This window comes from Heteronotia binoei, chromosome 9 (genome assembly GCF_032191835.1).
Source record: "Heteronotia binoei isolate CCM8104 ecotype False Entrance Well chromosome 9, APGP_CSIRO_Hbin_v1, whole genome shotgun sequence".
Classification (NCBI taxonomy): Eukaryota; Metazoa; Chordata; class Lepidosauria; order Squamata; family Gekkonidae; genus Heteronotia; species Heteronotia binoei.
Window position 1 is genome coordinate 104521920 of NC_083231.1, and position 26549 is coordinate 104548468.

Sequence of the window (26549 nt, forward strand, 5' to 3'; positions counted from 1 at the left end):
AAATGTTCTCGCGGCATGTCTCAGAGCTGCTCAAGGATGAGGATTCCACAAAACATGGAAAATATCTTTAGAGCCCCAAATGTCAGGCTGTTTGCGTGATAAATGCCTGTAATAGTATTGCAACTTAAGCATACTTCTGTAAATGTTTTGAATCAAGAATCTTACAACATTTCCATCGTCCCCACACTGCTATCAAACAGCAATGATCAGCTCATGTTTGGGGGCAGGCCCATAGCTACATTAGGGGCATGGGGGGCATGGCCCCTCTGTTTAACCCCCCCCCTTCCCTCTATAGGGCCCCTCCATTGGAGCCACCATCTAGGAACCCGACGCACTTTCTTTCTGAGCAGGGTTTGCTGAGCAGAGGTGGTGAAGTCAAGTTAAAAGACGGGGGGGGGGGGACAGCGAGAGAGTGAGCAAGAGAGAGAGCAACAGTGTGCGGGGGAGAAAGACGGACAGCGAGAGAGAGCAAGGGGGAGAGTGAGAGAGAGCGACAACACCTGGGGCTGCAAATGCCACAAACATCTTGGGGCCCACGTGAACAGGGGCTCCATGCTACCACAGGCCCTTTCCCAAACTGTCCTCTGCCTTTGAGGTGGTGGTGGCAAAGATCTGGAAAGGCAAGCGAGCTGAAGGAGGAAGTGGTTGCCCTTTCGACTGAACAACTTGCATCCTAAAGGGGGGGGAGGGGTTATGTACTTCCTGAAGCCCTCAGCAACAAATGAAAGTCTGCTGTTTGGCGGCTGTCACTCAGCACTGGCGACTTAGTTAAAACGACAGCGACTTTGCCAAGGACTGAAACACGCCGCAATATCTTGCTCCTTCCTGATATAATAACATGTTCCAACCCAACCTTCTTAGAGAGCTGAGAGCAGTAACAAATGTTACTGTCTGAGCAGAGGGGGAGACGGAGAGGGTCGCTAGGAGCCTAAACCCCGCCCATCAATGGTCTATCCCACTTCTGTAAGCGGCTGACTGTTCCACGGACTGCCAAGCGATTCATGGAGGGAAAGCATCATTTTTCAGTACAAGGATTTTAGCTGCCTGCCGTAGCAGACTGAAAATTAGTCACTTGTGATCCTTCAATGTAATTGGTTTTGTAGGAGTGCTGCAAATGTGCATACTAGGTGTGACAAGGTTGGGAGGGGGCTTCTTCCCTGTTAGCTTTCCCCTCCCCCGTTCCCCCCCACCCCACGGTTGGACTCTGGCCTGTTGCAGGCTGCTTTGGGCTTTCTCTTGAGTAGTAGGGGGAAGTGATCCTCGCCTGGGGGCAGAACTCCCTTTGGAGTTCAATCATGCTTGTCACAACCTTGCTCTTGGCTCCACCTCAAAGTCTTCTGGCTCCACCCCCAAAGTCCCCAGATATTTCCTGAGTCGGACCCGGCAACTCTATTGACTGATTCTCGTGTTACGTTCAATACCTGCACAACTGAATATGTATTTAAACCCTGCATTATCCAAGTGCTGGTGCCAGGGATGCCAGCTTCCAGGAGGCCTCCTAGTATTACAACTGATCTGTAGATGACAGAGATCAATTCCTCTGGATAAAATGGCTGCTTTGGAGGTTGTGGCATTGGATCTCTGCTGAGGTCCCTCCCCTCCCCTCCCCTCTCCGTCCTCCCTAGGCTTCTTGTAAGCAAAGATTCTGCTTTGTGAGCTACTGGCATTGAAGTTTTGAGCTACTGCATAAATTAGTTTGCTCTGGGGCCATTTTTCCTGGATTAAGACAAAACTGTGTGATCCAGAGGCTAAAAAACTGTGAGCTGGCTCACATTAACTCAGTTTAGAGAGAACACTGCTTGCAACTGGCTCTTGCAACGGAGAGCCAGTTTGGTGTAATGGTTAAGTGTGCGGACTCTTATCCGGGAGAACCGGGTTTGATTCCCCACTCCTCCACTTGCACCTGCTAGCATGGCCTTGGGTCCGCCATAGCTCTGGCAGAGGTTGTTCTTGAAAGGGCAGCTGCTGTGAGAGCCCTCTCCAGCCCCGCCCACCTCACAGGGTGTCTGTTGTGGGGGAGGAAGGTAAAGGAGATTGTGAGCCACTCTGAGACTCTTCGGAGTGGAGGGCGGGATAGAAATCCAATATCTTCTTCTTCTTCAACTGATCCCCAGACAGCAGAGGTCAGTTCCCCTGGAGAACATGGGTGCTTTGGAGGGTGGACTCTATAGCATTATATACCAATGAGGTCCCACTCCCCCTCAAATCCTTCCTTCCCCATGCTTCACCCCCTAATCTCCAGGCATTTCCCTTCCTGGAGTTGGCAGCCCTTCCCTGCAATACAGTAGTAACCTTGGAGAGGGAAAGTGCCAACTGTATGTAAAACACTGATCATTTGTGGTTATTTTCAGCTGAAAAACCCAATTGAAAAAATAAATTAGTTGCCTCACCCTACAACAAAACTGATTTTAAGTTTAGGATCCTGGTCTTGCTGGGAGTAAAGTGTAGATGACTGGGGAAGGCAATGGCAAGCCACCCCGCAAAAAAGTCTGCTGTGAAAATGCCATCACCCCAGAGTTGGAAACAACTGGTGCTTTCACAGGGGACTACCTTTATCTTTTTATGGAACTGTTTGTGTTGTTGAGCATGGTGAATTGTTGCACCAGAGCTGCAGAACTCTCTCAAAATATTTGTCACAGCAAATACTCTGCAGCTTCAGGGCAAGGAGAAGAAGAGGCAAGCAGAGATTTAGCTGAGGCTGTGACTTCCCAGTACCGGAGATCTCCTGACGCTTCACTTGAATTCTGTGCCATTCTGCAGACTTTATCTCTGCAAACTGACATACTGAGTCCAATGCCTTCTTAATTGGAACTGCTCTCGAGGATGCTGTCAGAAAACAAGCAGAGAGCAAGATGGGATGTGGAAATGGTTCCCCCACCTCACCTGCTGCATTCTGCAGCAAGATTTCAGTTGCTATTGATTGCGGATAGAGGAAGGTTTCATCTCATCCCCCGTTGCTTATAATGTAGCTCATCAGATAGCAAGTTAAGTGGAGGTGACACCCTGGAGTGCTTCACAAAGTCACATTGAGAGTAGCTTCAGCTTCTCAGATATGATTTCTACCATCATTCCGTGTTCCTCCTGCCTTGTTGGATTGAGATGGTTTATGTGCTACTTCTGTGTATGACTATAGTGCCTTTGCAGTAGTCTCTCTCTTTCAAAGCCAGTTCCTACTAGGATTATTATTATTACTTCCGTAAATTTATAGTCCACCCTTTCCTGTGATGCACTCAGGGCGGATTCCAACATAATAAAACCATTAAAACCAACAATAAAACATCAGTACAGTTAAACCATTAGAACAATAAATCAGAATTAATTTAGGACGGCTTGGGTGGTGTGAGCACATAAGGCATAATTATTGTAGGCAATTTAGTTTGCCCAAAGATGTCGGTCCCAGTCAAGGTGGCAATCATTGCTGGGAGGCCAGTTAGATGGTATAATAACTGACGCCGCCTTTTCTCATTTTTATTTAATGGTTTTAACTGTTTAATTCTTAACTGTTTTATTGTGTTGTAATCCGTCTTGAGCCCATCTTGGGAAAGGGCGGACTATAAATTCACTAAATAAATAAATAGATAAATAAATAACACGAGGACGCCCGCTTGCCTCAACCATAGGCCTGGCAGAACAGCTCCGTTTTACAGGCCCTCCGGAATGGTAACAAATCCGGAAGGGCCCGAATCTCCATAGGAAGCTGATTCCACCAGGTCAGGGCCAGGGCCGAAAAAGCCCTGACCCTGTTCGAGGCAAGCCGGACGTCCTTTGGGCCAGGGATGGTCAGAAGATGTTGACTGGCTGATCATAATGGCCTTTGGGGCTCATATAGGAAGAGATGGTCCCGCAGGTATAAGAACATAAGAACATAAGAGAAGCCATGTTGGATCAGGCCAACGGCCCATCCAGTCCAACACTCTGTGTCACACAGTGGCAAAAATTTTTATATATACACACACACTGTGGCTAATAGCCACTGATGGACCCTGTGCTCCATATTTTTATCTAAACCCCTCTTGAAGGTGGCTATACTTTTGGCCGCCACCACCTCCTGTGGCAGTGAATTCCTCATGTTAATCACCCTTTGGGTGAAGAAGTACTTCCTTTTATGCCGGTCCCAGGCTGTGCAAGGCTTTAAACATCAGTACTAAAACCTTGAAGCGGATCCGGTACTAGCCCTCTTCTGTCATTATATTTTATCATGTTTATGAGGCAAACAGTCATGACCTGAATGGCTCAGGATAGCCTGATGGCATCAGGTTTTGGAAGCCAAGCAGGGTCAGCCCTGATCAGTACTTGGATGGGAGACTGTCAGGAAATACCAGGGTCATCTGCAGAGCTGGGCAATGGCAAACCACCTACAAAGCTTCTTTGCCTTAAGAAGAAGAGCAGGTTTTTATACCTCACTTTTCTCTACTTTAAGAAGACTCCAAGTGGCTTGCAATCTTATTCCTTTCCTCTCCCCACAACAGGCACTCTGCGAGGGAGGGAAGACTGAGAGAGCTCTGAGAGAACTGGGACTGGCTCAAGGTCACCCAGCTGGCTTCATGTGGAGGAGAAGTGGGGAATCAAATTGATTCTCCAGATTAGAGAACACCACTCTTAACCACTACTCCACGTTGGTTCTCACCCTGTGGGGTTGACATAAGTGAGCTGTGACTTGATGGCAACCCCCCCCCCCCCCCCGAAACAAACAAACAAGCAAACAAAAACGCCATCCAAGTACTTGCCAGTCGACCCTGCTTAGCTTCCAAGATCTGATGAGATTGTGCTTCCTTGGCTATCCAGGTCAGGGCAGAAGCTGAACTCTATACCCCATTGAGGTTCCTCCCCTTCTCGAACCTTGTCCTCCCCAGACTCCACTCCCCAAATTTCTAGGAATTTCCTAAAATCAGGCTGGCAACCCTAGGTGCAATGGTTTTCTCAATGTCAACGTTTTTTTCTTTCAGTCTTACTACATGTTCGTATTGCCCACGCCCCATTTAATGGATTTTCTGTTCAAACTCCCTTGCTTCCTGGTGTTCAGAATAATGCACCGTGTGAAAGAGGTCAAAGTTGGTGCAGACCTAATCTCCATTTCTATGCAAGTCAGCTGATGAATGGCCCAGAATTTCTGTGATGCGACCTTGTTTTCATTTCCCTGCACACGACTGGCAACATTGACAAATCAGGAATCAGAGCACGGATGAAAGTCGTCTTGTTGACGCACGAGGTGCTAGAGCATGGTTGGCTTTCAACGCAATCTCCACCCTGCTGTGTTTAAAGTGAAATGAAAACAATGGGGGGGCCATGGCAGAGAGGTGCAATTTCTTAGCAGGTTGATGAGATAAGGACTTAGGAGAAAAATAGGATATAGGAGGCTTTACTTTCTGATGATTGTGGCACTCTACGAAGTCCCATTGTTTATGCCTGATTCCACAGAATAAAAAGCATTATTTGTTTATTCTAGCCAGAAAAGGTGTTGGGGAGGGGCATTCTCACTCAAAAATTGTTTTAATTTTAAACCGTTCAAACTGTTTTAATTGTTTTAAACTGTTTCGATTGTTTTATTATGTTGGAAGCTGCCCTGAGCCCACTGTGGGAAAGGGCGGCCTATAAATCTATGGAAATAAATAAATAAAAAGACAAAGGGCTTTGGGCAGTGGGTTACAACACCTCTCTCCTGTAGTTAGGCTTCCCAATCCCCAGGTCCCAGCGGGGGATCCCCTGGTTTTACAGGCTTCCCCCCTCCCGCAGCCAGCTGGCCGGCGGGGGAAGCCCCACCCCAACAGCCATTATGCAGCTCCATGAACATTTCCCATAAGGAATGATGGGGAATTGATCCGCGGGTATTGGGGGCTCTGGGGGGGAGCTGTTTTTTGAGGTAGAGGTGCCAAATTTTCAGTATAGCATCTAGTGCCTCTTCCCAAAATGCCCCCCAAGTTTCAAAAGTATTGGACCAGGGGGTCCAATTCTACGAGCCCCAAAAGAAGGTGCCCCTATCCTTCATTATGTTCTATGGAAGGAAGGCATTTTAAAAGGTGTGCTGTCCCTTTAAATGTGATGGCCAGAACTCCCTTGGAGTTCAGTTCTGCTTATCACACCCATGCTCCTGGCCCCACCCCCAAAGTCCCCAGATATTTCTTGAATTGGACTTGGCAACCCTACCTGTAGTTTATAGTTTGCTAGGAAAACAACCTGCAAGAGGACAGTACCCAGCAACCTACATGAGGGTTGTGAGTGGGGCCATGGGGGTCCTGCAGCATTGTGTGCATTGCTATGTCACTTCCAGTTTAAAAAGGAAGTGACAAAGAACAACTCTAGGAATTGTCAGAAGGTCTATGGTAAACCATAGGTGATTCCTAGAGCTACTCATTGTCACCTCCAATAAGAACAATCCTGCAATTTTTAAAAAATTACTGCATTATTTCAGTGCTGGCACATATGTTTTCCTGTCCCAACACAGCGCAGTGAAACACCTGTTCTATTACTTGCAGAGATCTTTTTCTGGTTATGTGTCCTGGAAGGAATTTTCCAAAGGCAGCAGCAGAACTGATGTAAACTGAGGTTGGCGGTAGACATATAATCCATCGCTCTACCTTCAAAAAGTCTAGCCCTGAGAAAAGAGTTAGGATAAAAAATGCCTCTTACTATTTCCTTGAGCAATTGGTCTATTTTCACGTCTAATTATTTTCGGTAGCTCACAGTTTAATAACTAATTGGTTCTGAACTCATTTAAATGACTTTTGTAAGTATATTCTGTGCATGAGTGGCTGGGGATTGTGTCATTCCACTCTAAATAAAATAATTCAGTGGCTTAAACTGTTGTGAGAACCATTATGAAGTCAGCAGAGTGAGACATTATGGCCTGATATCAAAGAAAATGACTCCAGCTTTCCTATGCAATGTGGGCCTTGCAGCCATGCTACCAGAATGTGTCTGGGAATCAAAAACTGGGTATAATTTGAGACAGAAACCCCAAGGGAAACTCAGAATACCATTGCTGTCCCCAGTCTCTTGCATGGCATATGATTTACCACCTCAATTAACTACTTTTTGAATGGAAATGAAGATTGCAAAGGAAGTGGGGGTAGGAAAAATGCCTCCTGGAGTTAGAGAAGCTGGAAAGACGAATTTCGTGCTCTGTGTAGCCCTGGGCCCTTAGTAGGGCTTTATTTTGCCAACCTCTAGGCCCCACAACTGATCCCCAGATGACAGAGATAAGTTTTCCTGAAGAAAATGTCTGATGTGGAGGGTGGATTTTATTGCATTATACCCCGCTGATCTCCCTCCCCTCCTCAAACCCTGCCCTCCCCAAGCTCCATGCCCAAATATCCAGTGATTGCTCAACCCAGATCTGGCTAACTTCATAGGCTTAGACAACTCTGGCCCTGTTCTCCTGATATCTCTTGGTAAGGCAGTGGGGGGAAATTAATGGGGGGGGGGATTTTTGTCACTCTGACTGTGTGACATCACTTCTAACCCCACAGAAACTCTAGAATTTCCTAGAACATTCCTAGAACATTGCCCCAATGTGATAATGTCACTTCCAGGTTCATGTTGGAAGTGATGTTGTACCATCAAAGTGGCAACAATTTATATGTCCCCACTCTCCATTGTCTCCCACCAGTTGCCAGTGCTTGGCTGGCCACCCTAGCTCTTACACAATAAACAAAACATATGAACATATGAAGCTGCCTTATACTGAATCAGACCTTTGGTCCATCAAAGTCAGTATTGTCTTTGTCAGCGGTTCTCCAGGGTCTCAAGCTGAGGTTTTTCACACCTATTTGCCTGGACCCTTTTTTGGAGGTGCCGGGGATTGAACCTGGGACCTTCTGCTTCCCAAGCAGATGCTCTACCACTGAGCCACCGTCCCTCCCCAAAAGAGTGAGGACTTCCGGGTTATGTCACCTTGAGTTCAGTGGGGGTTCGCGGAGCTTGTCTCTAGCGGCCCCCCTGAAGGGGTTTCCTTATGACATGGGACTTTGCAAGAAGCCAGAGGTATAGTGGCGGCTGTTCCTGCCTTTCTTGTATGCCCCGAAGCTCCATCGCCATGTTCGCCATCACGGCAGCAAGAAGTGAACACCTGACCGCTTGCTCTCTTTTTTCTTAACAAGCTTATGATGCATTGCTTTCCTACCTCAAGCATGGCAATTCTACTCGACAAGTAAATTTTCTTTCAATATCACTGGTTAATGGGTTGTTTTACATAACAACAAACGGGACAGTTCAAAGGAAGGGAAAGAGGTGGATTTCCCCCCCACTCTCCCGTGAATGAGGCTTCGAAAAGATAAAGAACAACTTTGAACATTGACAACAATTTGAATTAGACTGAATATAGATATCCAAATCGACCGGGATTATAATTAAATATGTGTTAAAGAGACTATTATCTGGCTATAATATGGTCTGAACAAAAATGAGATATATTTTAGAGAGATTTGTCTTCGCCGTCTGAGTGCAACTGAAATGGCAACATCAAAACACATGGCTGGAGGAGATTTGGAGAGGCAGACTAACTGGGTTTCTGAGTTACTTTTCAACTTGGATTAATAGACTGAGTTATTTGGTAGAGAAAAATGGCATTACCAAGCAAAATGTTTTATAAAAAAGATATAATGGTTACCATAACTTCTCTAAAGCAAGATCTTGGTTCATTAACAGAGTTGATTAAAAAGCAAATGGGAGCTTTTATGTTGAAAGCTAGTGAAATCTCAAATCTACACGAGCAGAATGTTAAAGAGATCTTGGTGACGTCTGTGGAATTGGAAATGGAGAATGATCAGCTGGGAAACAAACAGAAGAAAACCAAAATGGAATCTTATTGCGCAGTTAAAAAGGACTGGAAACTGAGACTGATTGAAGTTTTTTCGAGAGGAACAAGTGGCGTGGGATCCTTACTATTTTTACCGAGAGGGATGACTGCATTAAGGAGAGAGAAAGTACATCTCAGCAAAAAAATTAAGACATGGAAGTCTTTCAGGAAGAAGGGTCTTTGAACTATTTCTCTCTCTGTAGGTAATTGGATATGGAATTCTCAACAAGAACTGATACACAATTTTAAAGGGCCAAGTGAGATTTTTGGGTTATATTAAGTTGTTTCTCCTAGAGCAATATGGGTATAAAAGTTAAAGGATTGAAAAGTTTTGAAAAGAATTTTATATAAATAAATAATTAACTTGGATCAATTTTTAAGAAGGCAGACAACACAATTATTCTGTAATCTGGTAGATCTGCTCTTAATATTAGGCTTCCCAACCCTCCCGCCCTGGCGGGGGACCCCCGAATTTGCAGCCTCCTCCCCCGCTGTCAAAAAATCTGGGGGGGGGGAGAGAACATACCTGTAGGCATCATGTTATTGTAGAGCTTCTGATCTGTTTTTAAAATGTGTCTCTTTAAGGCTGCACAGGAAACAGGAAGGGCTTCATGGGAAAGGGTCAGTAACAGTTTCCATGGAGAACGGCCCCTCCCTTTCTTTTCCTGTGCAGCCTTGCTTTCATTTTCACAGCCAACAAAGCTCTGCTGGAAGAAGACCAAGTAAGTATTTGTGAGTGTGTGAGAGGGAGGGGGCAGGGAGGAGGGATTCCCTGGTATGGAGGCCCTCCCCCCCTTTAGAAAGCGTGGGGGGGGGAGGGAAATGTCTACTAGGCACTCTATTATTCCCTATGGAGAACGATTCCCATAGGGAATAATAGGTAATTGATCCGTGGGTATTGGGGGCTCTGGGGGGCTATTTTTTGAGGTAGAGGCACCAGATTTTTAGTATAGCATCTAGTGCCTCCCCCCAAAACACCCCCCAAGTTTCAAAATGATTGGACCAGAGGGTCCAATTCTATGAGCCCCAAAAGATGGTGCCCCTATTCTTAATTATTTCCTATGGAAGAAAGGCATTTAAAAAGGTGTGCTGTCCCTTTAAATGTGATGGCCAGAACTCCCTTGGAGTTCAATTATGCTTGTCACATCCTTGTTCCTGGCTCCACCCCCCAATGTCTCCTGGCTCCACCCCAAAGTCTCCTGGCTCCGCCCCCAAAGTCCCCAGATTTTTCTTTAATTGGACTTGGCAACCCTACTTAATATGTTTGTTTGGAGAAATCGTTTATACTGAGAGATAAATTACTATGTTTTTTTCTGCTGATTACTTTTTCTCTCCCTATGTTTTATGATATTTTAAATCTGATTTTTTTTCTTTCTGTTTGAATTAAGTTAGAAGGACAAACATATTTGTTTCTTATGGTCATTTTAATGACGATATTGTTAAGATAACAAGTTAGTCTGTATTTTCAATATGGTTAAGCTTAGCCAGTTAGTTCTGTGTTGAGATTTCTCTGACTTTTTTATACTTATATGTGCTGAAGAATAGTTTAGACTTGTATTTTAAGTAATAGTTTAGTAAAAAGTATATAATGAAAAATAGAGATGGTAAAATATAAGGGGAAAAATACTTGCAGGTAGAAAGAATTAGGTATTTCATTTGGAGGTTTAAATGTAACTGATATATTTGCATTTTTCTTTGTTTCTGGTTTCACACTTTGTATCCACACCCCCCCCCTTTAATGTCTCCTTATCTATGCTTATGCTTTTTCTTTTTATAGTTAAAATCGATACAAATTTAAAAATGTACACAATAAACAAAAGAGAACAAAGAGGTCTTCCAGAAAACCAAAACCCTAAGGCAGAGCCAGGAGTATCCAGAACACTCAAAAGGCAGGGTTTATAAAGTGAAAATTATCTGGAATTTATAAATCCTGGATGAGAGTATATAATGAAATATAAACTATAGTGTAATTTTACCAGATCTGTTTGCAATACAGTAACAGATCAGCAATTTATACCAATAACATATACAGGATAATATAACAGGACCCCCAGTACAAATTTGTTTCACTATCCTTCTGATACGTTCTTCAGATTGAACTTAGAAAAATGGCCATGTCCATACAATCATACTGTGGAAACAAACAATAACATTTTCACATTTCCTGCAGGTGTAACTAAAATGGCAGAAATTGTAATATTGATAATACACTGAAGACACAGGATAGCCTTGTAGTAATCTTATAGATGTGAAGGTAGAGAATAAAAATTTTCTGAGTGCTGTTGAGTTGTTTGTTTATAAAATGTTTTAATTGTATCTTATTGTTTTATCATTATGTTGTACTCCGCCCTGAGCCCTACAGTGAATGGACAGGATAGAAATATACTAAAATAAATAATTACATAGTCAATACAGGTAATTTCTTCTAATTCAAAACAAAATCTGTGCATCAAATCCACCTTAAAACAGTGCTCCCGGGTTAACTTGATCTCATCAGATCTTGAAAGCTTAGCAGGGTCCATCCTGGTTAATAACTGGATTGGAAACCACCAAGAAGTGCAAGGTTGCTATGCAGAGGCAGGCAATGGCAAACCACCTTTGAACATCTCTTATCTTGAAAACTCTACAGGGTCACCATAAATTGGCTGCTATTTGATGGCACATCCCACCACCATCTTTGTAAGGAAAGTTCTCCTTTCAGATTTCAAATTATTAATCAATATATTAATCACCAGTTTTGTTAATACATTGGCATTGTTCTCTCTGCTCTTAGCATTTGAAGGGGCCTTTGTATTCCATTTGGCACTAGAGAAGCATCAGATGAATTACGGGTTTTATATTTTCAGATGGAAGCTGCTTCCCCTCCCCCTTCTTCCCAGAAGGCTAAAAATGCAACCTGATACCACCTGTGTTCAACACCATGTCTTATAGCTAACCTAACGTCCACCACGTCCTGTACAAATTGCAAACATGATGACTTGAATCAACTCCTCCTCCTCACATCCAGCTAGGGTTGCCAAGTGATTCCTGAAGATCAGATCAGTTTCCATGGAGAAAACCGTTGCTTTGGCACATGGACTTTGGCACATGGACTTATGCCCCGAGGAGGTCCCTCTCTTCCCTAGGCTCCACCCCCAAATCTCTAGAATCTTCCTTCCCAGAGTTGGCAATGTACTGGAGAACTTGCAAATTTGCGTCCTATTTTGTGACATTAGGAATAATCAAAATATCGCATGGCTTGTATTGAGCTCAGCCTGTGCTCTTTTATATCTGTGGCATGGTTAGTCCTATAAATCACTAACCATATTGTAGACATGCGAAAAGCAACATCATGCAATTGAAAAATCAAGCAAAACGTAAGGTAATCGAATATAAACAGAAGGCAGCACACAAAGAAGAGGGCCTTCTATACATGCAAGAGGAGTGCTGTTGGCATCTCATTCTCTCCCATGTCCACCCTCCTCTTTCCTGAGAATAATACCACCATTGTCAAGAGACTGGAAACACAAATGCAACCTCAGTTATGATAGATAAATAAATAAGCTTGTACCCTTGGGGGGGGGTGTGGAATCTGTTTTTGTTTCCATGTATTTGAAACAAAAAGTAACCAACATTTCTAAGAAGCAGTTGTGTTCCTCCTTTTGCTAGGAAGGCTCTGTTCTGGGAGTCCACTCAGAAGTTTGGTTTCCATTAGGAACATTTAATTTTAAAGGTTATCTTCCCTCTTGCTGAGAAATCCATTCCAGGGAGCTCAGTGGGGCTTACTTCTGAGTGCCAGGGTTTATATTCATCTCACAAGCATAGCTGGTTGAGAATGAACCTTGAAGTCTTGTAAGGGGAAAAAAAGGACGGGGAACCCAAGAACTTAATAATAAATGAAGGAAGAAATCAATATCCCCCTCCATGTTGTAAGTGTATTCCTCTTGTACTAAATTGCATACAAATGAAATTGTGCACAAAATTGAGCACGTGTAGGGTTGCCAGCCTTCAGGTGGGGCATGGAGATCTCCTGCTTTTACCACTGATCTTCAGCTGCTAGAGCTCAGCTCCCATGGAGGAAATGGCTGCTTTGAAGGGTGGACTCTATGGCAGGGGTGGCCAACGATAGCTCTCCAGATGTTTTTTGCCTACAGCTCCCATCAGCCCCAGCCATTAGCCATGCTGGCCAGGGCTGATGGGCGTTGTAGGCAAAAAACATCTGGAGAGCTACCGTTGGCCACCCCTGCTCTATGCATTGCATCATGCTAAGGCTCCTCCTCTCCCCAAACCCTGCCCTCTCCTGGATTCAACCTCAAAGTCTCCAGGTATTTTCCTACATGGACCTGGCAACCCTACTTGGAAGCAAAGGCTGGCCGTTGTGGATTCCTGGACTGCAGAAATGGTCTGAGCCTTAATCATGGAGGGGGGGGGAGAGTCTCAGCTACACATCATGTTTCCCCAGAACCATCCCTAGGTCTGCCCCATAATTCATGTGTTGCTATTTCCATCCTAGGAACTTAATTCCCAGACAAAGTTGAACCCAGTTACGACTGGGAGTATTGTATGCACACACAGAGAGACTATTGCACACACAGAGTAAGTGCTGGAATGGCCTTGGGTCAGCCATAGTTCTTGCAAGAGTTGTCCATGAAAGGGCAGCTTCTATGAGAGCTCTCAGCCCCACCTACCTCGCAGGGTGTCTATTGTGGGGGAAGAAGATAAAGGAGATTGCGAGCCACTCTGAGACTCTGATTCAGAGAGAAGGGCAGGGTATAAATCTACTGTCTTCTTCTTCTTCTGTTTCTCCTTCCCTTCCATGCCACTCTCTCAACCTGACATGGCTGCATGAAGTAGGGTTGCCAAGTCCAATTCAAGAAATATCTGGGGACTTTGGGGGTGGAGCCAGGAGTCTTTGGGGGTGGAGCCAGGAGACATTGGGGGCGGAGCTGAGAGCAAGGGTGTGACAAGCATAATTGAACTTCAAGGGAGTTCTGGCCATCACATTTAAGGGGACTGCACAAATTTTTAAATGCCTTCCTTCCATAGGAAATAATGAAGGATGGGGGCACCTTCTTTTGGGGCTCATAAAATTGGACCCCCTGGTCCAATCTTTTTGAAACTTGGGAGGTATTTTGGGGAGAGGCACTAGATGCTATACTGAAAATTTGGTGCCTCTATCTCAAAAAACAGCCCCCCCCAGAGCCCCTGATACCCGCGGATTAATTCCCCATCATTCCCTATGGGAATTGCTCATGGAGGTGCATGATGGCCCTGGGGGCGGGGCTTCCCCCGCCGGCCAGCTGGCTGGGGGAGGGGGGAAGACTGTAAAACCGGGGGATCCCCCTCTGGGACCTGGGGATTGGGAAGCCTAGCATGAAGCTATTTTCCCCATTGCAGTACAGAGTTGCCAGTTCCAGGTTGGAAAATTCTTGGAGATTTGGAGGTGGAGTCTGAAAAGGGTGGGATTTGGGGAGGGGAGGGACTTATTTTCTCCAGGGAAACTGGTTGCTATAGTTTGGAGACCACTTGTAATTCTGAAGGAACACTAGACCTCACCTGGAGGTTGCCAAACCTATGGGAATGCAACATGCATATTCCTGGCATGCCACGATCCTCATCTGAGTTGGTCCATGTGCTCCTGGGGATCTCAGTTCCCAGCATAGACTTTGAAATGCATGTTTGAGTGTCTAGTAATGCATTCTTAAGCCATCAAGAAAGCAGAGGACCCTCTCGGTCCATTTTATTTCAGAATACAGGAATTGAAAAATTGGCAAAGAGAAGTGACATAGCGATGGAAGCAAACATTGCTGGATATCCTGAGCAACCACTTGTAGAAGATGGTTGAATAAATACCAAAATATGGCTGAAAGCAGAGAGCTATTTTGGGGGGATGACTTCCTCTTCCCTTAGAGACTGGTGGCAGAAAGCATCATCAAGTCACAGCTGACTGATGACAACCCCCTCATGAGATTTTCAAGGCAAGAGAGGAACAGAGGTGGATTGCTATTGCCTGCCTCTGAGTAGCAACCCTGGTCTTCCTTGGTGATCTCCCACCCAAGTACTGACTAGTGCTGACCCTGGTTAGTTTCTGAGATCTGACAAGACTGAGCTATCCTGGGTTCACACACATACAATGTTACACAATACTTTAAAACCCTTTTCAATAAACCTTTGTTAGTCTTAAAGGAGCCACTGGGGTCAAATTTGTTCTACTTTTGAAACCCTACTAACTTTAAAAGAATATAAGATGGCAGCCTTTCCTTGGACATATGGAACAAGTTGCTGGCATTTTGGCCAGTGACAAAACAGCTGATGTTTCTATCCAGATTATATCATTATTTGTGAGAGGGGAAAGAGCCATTCAGCAAGTTCTTTGTGTCCATTTTGTTTCCTAGCAATCTAGTGACCTCAATGGCTGTATGGCTAGAAAAAATTCGACAGGTTCAGCTTTTTTCCTTCCTGGATTTCCAGTGCTACCCAAACCTGGATCTAGAGAATATCTTCAGCACTCTATTAAAGGCACAGAATAAAAGGCATCAAATCTTCTGGATGCCCTTGAGTATTCATTATTATATGTATTATTTATTATTTATATTTTACTCTGCCCTATGTATGGTTATCTGCTCCTGTTTCACCCTCTCAGCAGCCCTGTGAGATGAATTAGGTTAAGAAAGAATGAATGAATGGCCAAGGTCTTCCAAAGAGATAGTGTGGTGTAGCAGTTCAGGTAGATTCTGAGAGACCTGGGCTCACATTCTCACACTGCCATGAAATTCTCTGAATGACTGCTGGCAGCCATCTTGTTTTAGACAGGACCTCCTGACACACCAAGTTAAAGACTGTGAGGTGATCCAGGAAAAATGCCTCAATCTTACAGTTTGTGGTACAGAATTCACAGGGAAAACACACCGATTTAAATTTCCAACCGTTTTACTCTGTAAACTGTCTCAAGGGCCTCAGTGAACAGCCAGAAAGGTGGCCTTCCTATATGGTCAATAAAGGACCTATGGTTAGAATGTCACGGTCTTTCCTTTCTTGACAGAAGTGGTAGGTAAAAGTTGAAGCCATCTCTCCATCTTTCTAAAATAAGAATATGTGATAGATTTCTCAAGACAGACAAAACACCAGACCTGGAGGGTGCCAAGATTTGATCCCCACATCCTCTTAGTCCAGAAAGAAAGCTTTGGCAATTACTGTTGGGGTGGCGAGGTTATATTCAAGCCTTTAGATCAGAGGTGGCCAAACTGTGGCTCTTTCACACATATTGTATGACTCTCAAAAATACCCCCCCCCCCAATTGATCAGCTTAGAGAAAGCATTTGTCTCTTTAAATCACTTATAACCAAGCCAGCTAGCGGCTTGGAGAATGCATTTAAAGTTAAAGTTCCTTTATTTCTACATCTCCCTCCCCCATTTGCTTTCCTTCCTTCTTTCCTGGCTTGCGGCTCTCAAACATCTGGTATTCATGTCTTGTGGTCCTCAAACATCTGATGTTTATTCTATGTGGTTCTTATGTTAAGCAAGTTTGGCTACTCATGGTTTAGATGTATTAAAAAGCTCTGATCTCTGAAGCACCAGCTTTACTGCCGCCTAGGAAAAAGTACAGAGGTGAGACTAGGGGGGTGGGCGGGAATTGCCACTGAGGAAGATTTACTGCCAATTTTTAGGCGGAGGAAAAAGGACACTCTTGACCGTGGAGACCTTGAATGTTAAATTTCAGTAGATGGTGATATTTTATTGCCAAGTTCCACATTCTGGATAACACAAGGTTTTCACACTGCAAAGTCTGCATTTTCCCTTGCTGCCTTCATAGCCGGAACTCCTTCACACAATATTCGCTCTCTCATTCCCTTCTACTTTGAATCCTTCTTCAAAACTCAACTTTCCCACAAAGAAATTTTGTCTCCCTCCTCTAAAATGAATCTACATGCATTTTTTGTTATCGTTGCCCCCCCCCTTCTTTTGAACACATGATGCCGCCTTCTACTGAATCAGACCATCTGTCCATCAGGATCAGTATTGTCTTCTTAGGCTAGCGATGGGGCTCTCCAGAATTGTAGGTGAGAGGTCTTTCACATCACCTACTGCCTGATCCTTTCAACTCTGGAGTACTGGTCATGTTTCTGTCATCTTGTTCTATTTTATAATCTATTTTGCTCTATTTTATTATCTGTTTTGTACTTTAAGGGCTTGTGAACCATTGCAAGAGTTTTCTACTGGGAACTGGGATAGTAATCTAATCAATCAATCAGTCAATCAACATGTACATTGATGGTGCAGTATAAATAATGGATAGGCCTAGAACTTTCCAATTGATAGATTAATTATTTAAAGCCTTTGTTGATTTGGTAGGAGTTAAATTTAACTTGCACGACCAATTTTTTTTTTTTATCAGTGAGGTTGCAAGTCAATAATAATATTTAGTATTCATATAGCATTTCCTGTATTCAGAGCAGTTCACTTACATTGTCTTAGCAGTCCTTATAACAGCTGTATAAGGCAGGCTCCAGTCTCCATATTGCAGTTGGGGGACTCAACCTGACAGAGTGACCACCAAGTGAATTCGTGGCTGACTTGAAGGAGCAACCTATTGGATCACAACTAGAGTTGCCAACCTCCAGACGGGCCTGGAGAATTCCCAGTAAACTGGTCTTCAGACTATAGAGACCAGCTCTGCTGGAGAAAATGGCCGTTTTGGAGGGTGGACTCTAAGTCACTGAGGTCCCTTCCCTCTCCAAACCCTGTCTTTAGCCTTCACCCTCAAAATCTCCAGGAATTTCTCAATCCAGAGTTGTTAACCTTAATCACAACTCAGTTTAAAACAACAGGACAATAAAATCAAACCCCAGAACACAAGTGCAGGTCACCCACAAAGTCTGTCAGAGCAAGATGGTCTTTATAATCCTCCTAAAGTGTACGCCCTGACCCAGATGGCCCAAACTAGCCTGATCTCAGAAGCTAAGCAGGGTCATCCTTGGCTACTATTTGGATGGGAGACCACCAAGGAAGTCCAGGGTTGCTATGCAGAGTCAGGCAATGGCCAACCACCTCTGAATGTCTCTTTCCTTGAAAACCCTACACGGTTGCCGTAACTTAGATAAGATTTGATGGCACTTTACACACACAAACGCACAAAACGCTTCATCGGACAGGCCAGAAAAATCTTCTCCGTGGAAGGAGTTCCAACACGTGGGTGCCACCACTGAACAAGCCCTGACTATCATGCTTCCCACATTCTTTGTTGGGAGTTCCGTGGATGGAGTACATGTTTTTTAAAAAAAACGGAGAGTCAAACTATAAGTGACACTGAATGCAAATTTAGATCGATCCAGGTGGGCAGCCATGATTGACTGAAACAATAGAACAAAGTAGGAGTCCAGTAGCACCTTTAAGACCAACAAAGCAGCCATTTCCTCCTGGGGAACTGATCTCTGTACTTCATTCCTCGTCTGAAGAAGTGCGCACGCACACGAAAGCGTACATTCTGAATAAAACTTTGTTGGTCTTAAAGGTGCTACCGGGCTCCTACTTTGTTTGAATGCAGATTTGTTCGAATGACTGGGATTTTATGCGTTTTTTTTTTTTACCCCCTCTCTCCCGTGCAGTCTCTGCTGCAGTCACATGTGCTACCATCCCCATGTTTCCTGGCCATGAATTTTGTGATTGTGCCATCAAGTGGCTGAAGAAACAATAGCAATCAAATGTTACCCTAACCAGCTGAACTGTGCTGTCAGGTGTCCAGGCAATCCAGTGCGACAGCACAAACAACTGGAACACGGCTGGGAAGAGGAATAAGTGGAGCCCATGGCCACATGTTAAAGTACAGTTGGGCAACTCTCAGTGAAACATGCATACAATGTCATGTTTTGGCTCTCACCACATCTTCAGAGATCCAGTTCAGACTGGGACTGTGGTGTAAAGAGAGAGCCCCTCCCAGTTGCCATGTTCTTGCTCGAGATCAGCTTCAAAAGTACTAGCTCTGTTTGTGAAAGTGCACTTGTACAAGTAACAGGTGCACATATATTTTCACAACGGGGCAAACAGTGCTCTTCTAGGAATGGTTTTTTTCTTGGGAAAAAGGCATGGGGGAAGGCTTACAAGCCTACTCCCCTCCCCTTATGCTGCATCCCCCATCCGAATTAAGGCCCCTCGTCCCTGCTGAGTTTGTATAAAAACAGAAACTGTCGATGTATTGCAATATTCAGTCTGCAAAGCTAGACCCCAGACAACAGACTGAGCCTTAACTGATACTGCCCACCTTATGGTAAAGATAAGCTTGTTTGTGTCAGGTTCCCTGACAATTGGGTCAGGATGTCAATTGGTTCTGTTGTATCGGAGGTTACTCATTCAGTTCGTTTCATTCCTTGTATTATCTTACGTTGCATACCAGTATATGTGTACCAAGTATTCAATTTCCATGTTGCTCAAACATGTATCTAATTGTGCATACGTTGGCATTTCGCTTGCTGTAACTTTCTCAAGATGCGCAGGAGGGAAACGTTGGCATTAGAGCTGTTATCTGGTAGCCCTGGCAGCGTCTGACTTTGGCCAGGCGACCTTGAGCATCCGGTGAAGATTCTCTCTGCTGTATGCATAACCCTGGGAACCTAACTGAGAGGGGCTAGCTTTAACTTGTACACCTTTTTGCTTTGTATATTATTGGTTCTGTTTGTAAGTTACTCTGTTCTTGGCAATGGCTTCATAGCATGATGGTCCATTGCTCTGTACTGATTTCTAATAAACTTCTGACCATTTTCCATATGCGCTGAGGTGACTGGGATCGATAACTGGCAAAACCTTATAATATGTAGAGAGTCAGTGTGGTGGGACGGTGGCTCAGTGGTAGAGCATCTGCTTGGGAAGCAGAAGGTCCCACGTTCAATCCCTGGCATCTTCAAAAAAGGGTCCAGGCAAATAGGTGTGAAAAACCTCAGCTTGAGACCCTGGAGAGCCGCTGCCAGTCTGAGAAGACAATACTGACTTTGATGGACCAAGGGTCTGATTCAGTATAAGGCAGCTTCATATGTTCATATAAAGTGTTAGACTAGGATCTGGGTAAACCCAGGCTCAAGTCCCTACTCTGCCAGGGAAGCTTGCTGGGTGACCTTGGGCCAGCCACACACTCTCAGCCTAACTACCTCACAGAGTTGTTGTGAGGATCAAATGGCAGAGAGGAGAATGATGTAAGGTGCTTTGGGGTCTCCACTGGGGGAAAAGAAGGTATATGAATGGCGTAAATCAACAAATACAAAATAAAAATGTACAAAGGTGGCCTACAGCCAGGTTTTAAAGGTCAATGGCAACACTTCACATTGTGCCCAGAAACTGATAAGGAACCATTTTTGGTTCTGTCAGCACAAGTCTTCTGGTAGCCTCGATAGCTCATCTTGTGCCTGAGGGAAGAATAGGAAATTGTGTGTGCTGTATTTTCATAGTAATTGTTTTGGTAAAAAGGTAAACCGGAGAGCCAGTTTGGTGTAGTGGTTAAGTGCGCGGACTCTTATCTGGGAGAACCGGGTTTGACTCCCCACTCCTCCACTTGCACCTGCTAGCATGGCCTTGGGTCCGCCATAGCTCTGGCAGAGGTTGTCCTTGAAAGGGCAGCTGCTGTGAGAGCCCTCTCCAGCCCCACCCACCTCACAGGGTGTCTTTTGTGGGGGAGGAAGGTAAAGGAGATTGTGAGCCGCTCTGAGACTCTTCGGAGTGGAGGGCGGGATATAAATCCAATATCTTCATCTACCTCATAGGGTGTCTGTTGTGGGGGGGGGGGGGAGGAGAAAGTGAAAGGAGATTGTGAGCTGCTCTGAGACTCTGTCCTTGAAAGGGCAGCTGCTGTGAGAGCCCTCTCCAGCCCCACCCACCTCACAGGGTGTCTGTTGTGGGGGAGGAAGGTAAAGGAGATTGTGAGCCACTCTGAGACTCTTCGGAGTGGAGGGCGGGATATAAATCCAATATCTTCTTCTTCTAAATATATAAATAACAAGGGTAATAATAACACACAGGGCTTTTTTTGTAGAAAAAGCCCAGCAGGGATTAATTTGCCTCACCACCATTGTTTCACATAGGACGTTTTTGTGGGGAAAGCCCAGCAGGAACTCATTTGCATAATAGGCCACACCCCTGATGTCAAGCCAGCCAGAACTGTATTCCCGTGTGTTTCTGCTCAAAAAAAGGGGGGGGGGGCTGAGCCTGATAACACATTTATTTTAATCATGATATATTTTTTCTGCACCCCTCAGCTTTGTGCGCCTGCCTTGCTTCAGTTCTAACAGGGGCTCCAAAAAGAGGAAGAATGATATTTTAACAAGGAAACATCATGGATGAAATTGCTTGGTGCAGGATGTATTTATTCAGTTCTCTTTTATGTCTTTCAGCTTACTTATGTTTCGTAGTGACGGCCCTGGGAGTGACAGCGGGGGCCCACCGCCTGTGGAGTCACAGATCCTATAAAGCCAAACTGCCTTTGCGGATATTCCTGGCTGTGGCCAATTCCATGGCCTTTCAGGTGCCACATTGCTCTATCTCTCCTCTGCATGCGCTTAACAAGATTGCTCCATTGTCCTTTTGATGACTGGCTGCTGGATGGAGGCAGAATGGAGGGACTGAAGCCTTGTGTCTGGGGTTGCCAGCTTTGGGTGGGGAAACACCTGGAGATTTGAGGGGTGGAGCCTGGGGGAACAAGGTTGGGGGGGAGGGACCTCAGCAGGAAGTAGTGTCAGGGTTCAGCCTCCAAAGGTGCCATTTTCTCCGGGGGAACTGATTGCGCTTGTGTGGAGATCAGTTATAATACCAGTAGATCTCCAGGCCTCACCTAGAGGTTGGCAGCCCTACGTGCCTCTTGTGAAAGTTGTATGTACGGGTTTTGAGTTGCAATTCCTCTTTTGCCCATGAATGCGCTCTTGCATTCATCAAGAGAAGAACTTGTGTCTGTGTTGATGCAAGCCTGTAGTTTGTTGAATTCTCTTGTCCTGGGGTGGCAGAAAACTAGGGCAAGGAGAAAACAGCAATTGCTTCCTCATTGTGACCTGCTCAAAAGGAGAGTTAATTTAATTTAGGTATTAATTTAGGTACCCTATAAGTCAGCTGCTACTTGATGGCTAAAAAACCCACAAGGCCTCATCCCGGGTATTCCTCACTCCACAAGCCCTGACTTTCCCAGGAGCTTGCCTCCTTTGCTTTCTAAATACAAATATCTTTCACTTGGTCACTAGTGGGCATCTAATGCGAGAATATAGTACAGCACCGATCTTTGATACCATTTGACAAAAAACGATCCTCTAGAAGCAACTTGTAGTTGAAACAACAGGGAAAATGATGAATCTCCATCCTAGGGTTGCCAACACTGTGCATGGAAATTCCTGGAGATTTGGGGGCAGAGCCTGGGGTGGGTGGGGTTTGGGGAGGAGAGGGACTTGAGGAGGTATAATACCACCAAGTCCACCCTCCAAAACAGCCATTTTCTTCAGGGGAACAGATCTCTCAAGGTCATACTAAAGATTATTTGCAAATGCAATATAATAAAAGCCCAGTGGGTTACTTCTTTCCTGCAGAGAGGGAAGAGAAGCGGCAGACGGGAGGTGGTACTAAACCCTTCCCCATTGCTGTTCTCTTGCATTAAACTGAGCCAGATGCTTTTTGCACTCATATCATTCCAGATGTTGTGTGTATTTCACAAACTCATTTCTGGAGCAGCAAGCCATTTTCTTGGTAGCGTTTGACACAACATAAACCCTGGGTTTTTTCCCCTTCTGTGGTGAGATTTTTTAAAATGTAGTTTAAAACTACAGTCAGGGCTAATCAAAAGGGATTCAGAACTCCCTGCTATGGAAGTTCCCCGGGCGATTATGAACCAGTCACAACCTCTCAGCCTAACCTACCTCACAGGGCTGTTGTGAGGATAAAATGGGAGGAGAGGAGAACAAAGGAAGTTGCTTTGGGTCCCCACTGGGCATAAAATAAATAAATAAATAGACAACCCCCTGTAACGATGTCTTTGTAATGCCTCCTTCTGTTCTCCATGCAGAATGATATTTTCGAATGGTGCCGAGACCATCGAGTGCACCACAAGTACTCAGAGACGGATGCCGACCCCCACAATGCCAAACGTGGATTCTTCTTTGCCCACATTGGCTGGCTCTTTGTCCGGAAGCACCGAGACGTCATAGAGAAAGGGAGTAAACTGGACTTCAGTGACCTGCTGGCCGACCCTGTTGTTCGGATTCAAAGGAAGTGAGTGAAATGGCGGGAAGCCTTGAGGAAAGCAGAGGCTGAAAAAGAGTTGGCTGCTTTCTGGCCTCTTATATTGAGGGGTTTACACAGCGCTTAGTGGTTTGAGTCTGGCGGAAGCTGGATTCAGGTAGCCGGCTCAGGTTGACTGAGCCTTCCATCCTTCTGAGGTCGATAAGATGAGTACCCAGCTTGCTGGGTGGGGAAGTGTAAAAGACTGGGGAAGGCAATGGCAAACTACCCTGAAAAAGTCTGCCGTGAAAACGTTGTGAAAGCAACGTCACTCCAGAGTCAGAAACCACTGGTGCTTGCACAGGGGACCTTTCCTTTCCTAGTGGTTAGAATCTCAGGTCTTAAATGGCAAGTTGGTATTTATTTGCCAGTTTGGTAGGTTCCATTCACGGGATTTCTAAGATGGTCTGCTAAGTGGCTCATTTATTTAAAACTAGGGTTCCCAGCTCCAGATTGGAAAACATCTAGAGATTTACGGGCTAGAGCCTGAGAAGAGCAGGGTTTCGGGAGGGGAGAGACTTAATTGAGGTAAAATACCATAGAGCAGGGGTGTCAAATTCATTTATTATGAGGGCTGGATCTGACTTAAATGAGACCTTGTCGAGCCGGGCCATGTCAGACCAGGCCATGTGTGTACCTATAAGATTAGGTAGCAGAAATATAAACTTTTTAAAGGACACAGACAAAAACAACTACTTTTTTTAAAATGTAAAATAAAACAGCCTTAAAACATTAGCACTTGGTTTTAAAGGTGCTTTCTTTGTATTTCTCCCATGGGAGCCTCAACCAATGGAAAAAGTCGAGATTTTGTTCTGTAGCTCCTATGCGATTGAGCAAGCCTTGTAAAGCAAGCTGAAATGCAGAAGGAAGCAAGAGAGAGGGAGAAGGAAGCAGACAAGAGCCAGTTGCTCAGGGGCCTGATAGGAGCCCTCCGGGGGCCTGATTCAGCCCCCGGGCACATGTTTGACACCCCTGCCATAGAGTCTACCTTTCAAAACAGCCGTTTTCCTCCAAGGGATCAGATCTCTGTAGGCTGGAGGTCAGTTGTAATTCCAGGAGATCTCCAGGATCCATCTGGAGGATAGCAACCCTATTGGTACCCCTAGACTAGGATCAGGTTGATCTGGGCTAAAATTAGGCCTCCCAGACTTTCCTCTAGTAAGCTATTGCTGCACCCACTTGGAGTGGTAGCAAAATACAAAAAAACACAGCAATGTCACTTTATCACTAATTTCAGTTGCCTGGAGATCAGCTGTAATCTCAAGAGATCTCCAGCCAACACCTGGAGGTTGGCAACCTTAATTTGAAACATTTGTATCCTACTTATCCCTGTAGACTCAAGGTTGCTAAGAGAGCAATGCATCGCAAACACATGAAAAGAATATCGCCCGCTGTCAACAAGATAAAACAACGCATTTTATAAAAAGACAGACCAATTTTTGCCAGAATAGTTTACTCTCCACCAAATGTCCCCATACCTTCCAGAAGGTGCATAAGGAGGTTTTATTTCAGAGGGCAGGAATGAGAGGAAGTTGGTCACAGACTTGTGGAACTCATTGCCAAGAATGCCCAAGCTCACATTTTCAGGAATCAATGCAGATTTTAAGTTTGTAAGTACCCATTTTTGTGAATCTATGGGAAAAGATGTACTAGCAGCCTTACAATGCTCATAGCAGATTGGCTTAACTGCCATCTGTGTTTCCCTTATGCTCCAACTAATTGTACATGGCTTTATTTCCTATATAAGCCAACATGCTGATCAAGCCTCACATTGAACACAAAGCACATAAAGCTGCTGGATTTGTATGATGGCCATGAATGGTATGATCTGGCAATGCCCCCATGCCTGAAACGGCAACAAGGTTGTTGTTGCCGTTTCAGGCATGGGAAAATTGCTCTGAGATTCATACAGACTGAAGACTAAGGCTACTCAAAACCAGATTTTATCGATCACCGATCCAGTTTTGCTTCTTTAAGGTGTTCAAGTCAGAGAAGTGGCCAGAGAAGAATACTGTTGACTGAGCCACATTTTTGGACTGGCTTGATATTTATTTGTTTGCCAAGAGCAACCTGCATTTGTACTGATTACTGCACTGCTCGTTGTATTACTTGTTAGTAGAATTTTCTTTGTTAGAATGGGCTTTGTTACTTTATATATTGTTTGTTATTACAGTTGTCAAATACTTTAGAGTGTTGTTAAGTATTCAAGTCTTTTGTTACCCTGGGGCTTTTCTTGTACTTTATAGCTACATATTTTTTTCCCAGAGGAGCTGATCTCTGCCAGCTAGAGATCAGTTGTAAAAGCAGAAGATCTCCAGGCCCCACCTGGAGGCTGGCAACCCTACCAGTGAGGGATCAACCTGGTTGTCCAGATTAGAATCCACTGCTCTTAACCACTACACCAAACTGGCTTTCTAGACAGTACTCATCTTAATAGATAGATGGTCTGATTCAGTATAAGGTGGCTTCATGTGTTTAAAAGAAGGGGGGACTAAGGGTAACAAAGAATGCATGTAAGCAAATGCAATTACATGCACTGAGACTGATTTTTTAGGAGAGACACTGAAAAGTTAGTTTGAAGGCCTCGTAGGGAAAATGGACTTTGAAGAAGGTGTTGGAAACATTTCCAGCCATCAAGGCAGCAAAGGAAAATGCAGATGTTTTCCATGTGAAAACTCTGTGTTATCTAAAATGTAGAATTTGACAATAAAATCTCATCATCTACTGAAATTTAACATTCAAGGCCTGTAGAGAAGACATTGGATTTGTATTCAGCCCTCCACTCAGAGCGGCTCACAATCTCCTTTATCTCCCTCCCCCACAACAGACACCCTGTGAGGTGGATGGGGCTGAGAGGACTCTCGCAGCAATTGCCCTTTCAAGGACAACCTCTGCCAGAGCTATGGCTGACCCAAGGCCATTCCAGCAGCTGCAAGTGGAGGAGTGGGGAATCAAACCCGGTTCTCCCAGATAAGAGTCTGCACACTTAACCACTACACCAAACTGGCTCTCAAGAGTGTCCTTTTTCGTCAGCCTAAAAATTGACAGTAGACAGTACGGACCCTGATGGATCAATGATCCATTCAGTATAAGGAAGGTGGAAAAATAGACTGTGTGATTCAGCTTTGTGTATGTTATGATGCCACTTCTTTAAGGTTCATGGTGAGGGCAGCTGTGCCCTTTGTGTGATTCTTGTTGGTTTCTCAAAACATCCGGTTAGCCATTGTAGAAAATGGCCCACTAATGAGTACCAAGGTCATAGCTTGCCTAGGGTGCCAAAAAACTTTGGCCCAGCTCTGGCTGGGTCATCATACTAAATAAATGGGGATTTGTGGGTCACCATATCTAAAAGGCTCGGAGCTTCTGTTTTATAGGAGCTATTTCTTTGTACGAAAGGGAACGTTGGAGACTGGTGGTGCTTGCAACACTGATAGGGCTACACACTATAGGGACATCAAGATTGCTTCTTGCCAGCCCAGTAAAAAACAACCTCCATGCCCCCCCCCCCAACAAAAACTAATTGGTTTTTCCCCTTTGT

The 26549-nt window shown here is 44.7% G+C and overlaps 1 protein-coding gene across 1 annotated transcript in view; it reads left to right on the plus strand.

Moving 5' to 3' along the window:
- Positions 1–26549, plus strand: part of SCD5 (stearoyl-CoA desaturase 5) — a 72768-nt gene that overhangs the window by 35764 nt on the left and 10455 nt on the right. Inside the window, exons 2-3 of the mRNA XM_060247401.1 lie at positions 21148–21278; positions 22797–23002. Coding sequence (XP_060103384.1) covers positions 21148–21278; positions 22797–23002 — 337 coding nt within the window. The remainder of the gene's footprint in view (positions 1–21147; positions 21279–22796; positions 23003–26549) is intronic.